General features: G+C 32.7%; 1 protein-coding gene across 1 annotated transcript; it reads left to right on the forward strand.

Moving 5' to 3' along the window:
* The first annotated feature begins 1,199 nt into the window (after nucleotides 1-1,199).
* On the forward strand, nucleotides 1,200-3,433 carry LOC107914470 (ethylene-responsive transcription factor ABR1). The gene is made up of 2 exons (XM_016843394.2): nucleotides 1,200-1,767; nucleotides 2,225-3,433. The coding sequence occupies exons 1-2, from the start codon at nucleotides 1,287-1,289 to the stop codon at nucleotides 2,986-2,988; spliced, it is 1,245 nt and encodes a 414-aa protein (XP_016698883.1). The 5' UTR covers nucleotides 1,200-1,286; the 3' UTR covers nucleotides 2,989-3,433.
* Nucleotides 3,434-4,603: the final 1,170 nt, after the last annotated feature.

Genomic DNA, 4,603 nt, shown 5'->3' on the forward strand with positions numbered 1-4,603 from the left:
TTTTTAAAATATTTTTGAAGAATTTTTATATATAAATATATACTGAATACACATGTTAAACGTAAAAGTTGTAGACAATTAATTTAATAGGCTACAAGCTCTAAATATGAATAATAATAATAATAATAATAAATTAAATATCCAATACCAAACTATGTTTTGTTTAATCTACCCAAAAAGCAGCCATGTTGATGAACTTAAGCCCTGTTCAAAACCTCACAAAAAGTAATTATGGGCTAGTCATTAATTAATGCTTAGCCCAAGTTGGTAACTCCCTTCATAAGTTCTTTATATATATATATATATGTAAGTATATTTAAACTCAATTCAAACATGAGTTCTTTTTTATCCTTTCTTTTTCTCTCTTTGCCGTTGGTTCTTCATAAACCACTTGATCAAAATGAGTCAAATTATATGGTGTGAACATTTCATTTGGTCGGTTTATTTTTTCCGATCACATCTCCAATAACAATAATAATAAATAGTTATCTTGAAAGGACATGATAGTGGAGGTATTCGTAATATAAATCATGTAACTTATGTTAATAAAAAATTTAACTCAATTTTGTATCGGTGGGGTTAGTACGCCCGCCCTTTTCATTGTATATCTTTTAAATGCTAATTATATCTTCAAAATATATCATTTAATTCGAACAAGAAAATTACATAAAAGGTCAGCTGCGCATGAGGTGCAACATAAGCTAAGTATGCGTGTTAATCCAGTTAGCAAACATAATCTTATGATAAGCAGATAATTGGAGAAAATGGAGGGGAATTCTTTGATCATATAAAATAACATTTCCTATTTCATTTTTAAAATGTTATTTTGCTACCATTTGCTCAATTAATAATGATATTATAGATAAATATAAAATACTTGTTTTCAGTTTCCAACATTTGTCGCATAACTAATGGCGAATTCAGGAGGCTGGTAGAGGTCTAGCCCTTTAAAATGAAAAATTAATGTTTTAAATTTTTTAAAAATTTTAAAATTTTAAATTAGTAAATATAAAATTATATTTTAATTTTTTTTAAAATTATAAAAATTTAATTTAATCCTTTCAAAAATAATAAGATATAAAGTAATAAAAATTAAAATTTTATTTGTTAAGTATGCCATTCTCAGTGGCGGCGCCTTACCAAAGCTTGTGCTTTTACAATTCCTTTTAATCGACATATAAATACCTCCTCCCTTCATTTCTATATAAGTCTTTATACAATTTTCTATTTTTCAATAAAACCCAGAAAAGAAAAACGGGAAAATCCAAAGATTGAAATTGGTTTTCATGTGCCTAATCGACAAGGTGGCGCACCGAGGAGGGTCAAGTGGGTATGCCAGGTTTCCTCCTGCTGGAGACGCCGGCGGTGCGGATGAACAACAAGAATATTATTCCCAGTCGTCTCGAAATCGACAAGTGAACCAGGCGATGATGCAACAAAGGAACCAAGGTGTAATGTTTTTGGGATCACAGAGTCAAGCATCGGAGATGTCTACAATGGTATCTGCGCTTGCACATGTTATGTCGGGGCAAAGGGCTGGTGATTGGGGTTACGGTGGTAACGTAGCAGGCGAGGTGTCGTCTGGTTTTGGACTTAGTGGCCCATCAGCTGATTCTCCTTCTGCTTCTGGTCTATGGATTGGTCAGAAACGAGGGCGTGAAGATGAGGCTAGTGCTCAATTGGTTGAGTCTGCTGCACCAAGGGTTCAAAGAAGTTTTGCTGATTTTAGAGGCTCTCATGCCGATTCATCCTCTGCTGCAACTTCTGGTATGTGTGTGTATATATATATTCCTATCAATAAATATCACTTATCCTCCATTTTTTTTCTTCTTCCTAAACTCTTTCTTTTCTTCCTCTTTTCCCTTTCGGTGAAAATCTAGGGGATTCCGCTACTGTTTTCCTTTCCTTACATATGATTACATAAGATAACATAATCTAGAAAAGACTTAATTGTTTTCCTATATCACTAGTTTAATAAAATATTAATTACTAGTAGTAATAATAAATAATAAATAATAAATAATATTAACTAGTATGTAATATTGCATGTTTATAAAGTTTGCATTAGTCAGCTTACAGAACTCAAGTTGCAACGAGGTAGCATTACCACCTTCATTTAGAATTCAAGCAATTCAACCTCTCAATCCATATTGATCTTAGAAGAAATAATATTTCACTTTCAAAAGAAGATGTCTCATGTGATTAGCTTTCTTTTTAAAAACAGTTGCTGAAGAAACTACAAGCATTGTTGCACCAGCAGCAGAAACAGCAGCAGCAGCCGCCTATGAAGAAACCGGCGAGCGAAGAAGAAGATATAGGGGCGTTAGGCAAAGGCCATGGGGGAAATGGGCGGCCGAAATACGTGATCCTCACAAAGCAGCAAGAGTTTGGCTAGGCACCTTTGATACTGCGGAAGCCGCCGCAAGAGCCTATGATGAAGCTGCTTTGAAATTCAGGGGAAGCAGGGCCAAGTTAAATTTTCCCGAACTTGTAAGGCTTGCTCCTCAACCAATGCAGAACTTTCCCGCTACGCAAACATCAATTTCTAGTTCTCTAACAACCCAGTTTCGGCCACCTTATTCAACGCCATTGCCATCGCTTTACCAGTCCCAACATCTTCACAGCCCTACAGCTGATATGCTGAGAGATTACTGGCAGTACTCTCAGTTGCTACAGAGTTCTACTGATTTCCATGGACAAGAAGCTACGAGCTTGATGGAACAGATGATGCAATCGTCTCAGTTACCTAACTTTCAACACCCATTCCTATCTTCTTCTTTGTCACCTTTTCCTTCTTCATTTGTAGCTCCTTCTGCTGCTGCTTCATCATCATCTTCTTCCTCTGCTTCTTTTCCTCTGGCTTTTGGTGAGCATCAACAATTCGACGTTTTCAGGCAGCCGTCTAATCAAAGTCAGGCAAGTGGGTCAGATTTTCCAGTGCCTCCCTGGTCTCATCCTAGTCATTATCCTTCGTCCACTGGTTCATAGTAATCCCATTGTTTTATCAAATAATATTAAAAGAAAACTAAATTTGAAAAATTTTGGATCTCTTTCTCTTTTTATTTTTTATTTGGACAAACTTCCCCTTTTATTTTTATTGTTTTTCGGAACAAGGTATTTTGCGTTTAGCTAGATTTTGATTAGAATTATTCTCGTCATTGTTATTGTAAAAGAAAAACAGACAAAAGGAGCATAAAAGTCAGTGTAAAAAAGCAAAAGAGGGGATGAAAACAAAGGGACGCTTAGGCATATATTAGTTTGGTTCTCAAAGGCATTGATGTGTACTTACTCTACATTATCGGACAAAAGATGTAGAAAGAAACCAAACAGCTTTTTTGCAAGCTGTCTGTTGTGTACTTTACACCCAAAGATTCATCAAGAATGTACTTTGTTTTCTTAAATCTTGTGTAATTCATGATTTATCTTTTGCTCACTATCTCTAGTTTGTCCTCATTAACACCAACTATTTTTTAACAATATCTATCCTCTCGGGTTTAGGAGTAGCCTTAGATTAATAGAAAATTTAGTTTTTCTTTTTAAATATATATCAAATAGAGTTAATAATCAGCAAAAATATAATCTTTGATGTAAACTAAGAGCTTAAAATCTTATTAACTCCAAAACTAGAATTATATGAAATATATATTTTTATTTTTGATAAACTATCTGTTATTTTATTAGTTGAATGATATTTTTAGTTTCAATATATTCTTTGAATTCAATAAATCTATAATTTTATTTTATTTTATGTTCAGTATCATTTGTTAAGCATAAGACATTTAAGAGTAATTATTTTGAACTGGTAGAGTAAAAAAAACTCTACAAACAGGTCTAACATGATACCAAATATCTTTTTTTTTTTTTACAATTTAATCATTATTCAACTGCATCCTAAAAGCAAATGGCATCATCTTGAATTCGCTTGTAAAGTTTTAGTAATAAAGGTGCATGTAAGATTTTATGAGGTGCCAGTAAAGTTTTGACATTATTAGTTAAGATAGAAACTTTAGGACTTTAAGCTCTCATTTTTTAATCTCATTATGCACAAATGTGATAGATGAGTGTTTAGTCATAATATATGCGTTTTAATTTGATTTTTGTTTGGCATTTTTCTAGGTTTTCATCTATTTCGTTTTATAATAGTAATTATTCAAATATATATTTGTACTTATACAATACTTATGAATTTATCGCATTTATAATAACAAACACTAAAAAAGTTATTCGGATAAAATAATATTTGATAAAATTAAAATTTCTTTTATACAAAAAAAAAATTGATTGATAATCAAAACCAAGTTAGGGTAGTTATGAATTGGACTAATTCTAGACAATATTTAATTTCCTACCCAATTCGTACGTGTATTTGCGTCGGAGAATTATAATAAATTAAGTACGTAGTTGGGTAATATATCTGTAAGGCTGCCATGCTTTTTAATTCCGTTAGCGTATTGTCTAGCTGTTGCGGATGAGAGAGTTTGGCATGGTCAAGGCGAGATTAGAAGTGTTGTTAAGGAACATAGAGTGCAGGGACAAAGCCACAATGGTAGCTAAAATAATCCGTACCAAATCAGTGCATATATTGTTTTATTGGTAATAATAT

The sequence above is a fragment of the Gossypium hirsutum genome, chromosome D05 (genome assembly GCF_007990345.1).
Source record: "Gossypium hirsutum isolate 1008001.06 chromosome D05, Gossypium_hirsutum_v2.1, whole genome shotgun sequence".
NCBI lineage: Eukaryota > Viridiplantae > Streptophyta > Magnoliopsida > Malvales > Malvaceae > Gossypium > Gossypium hirsutum.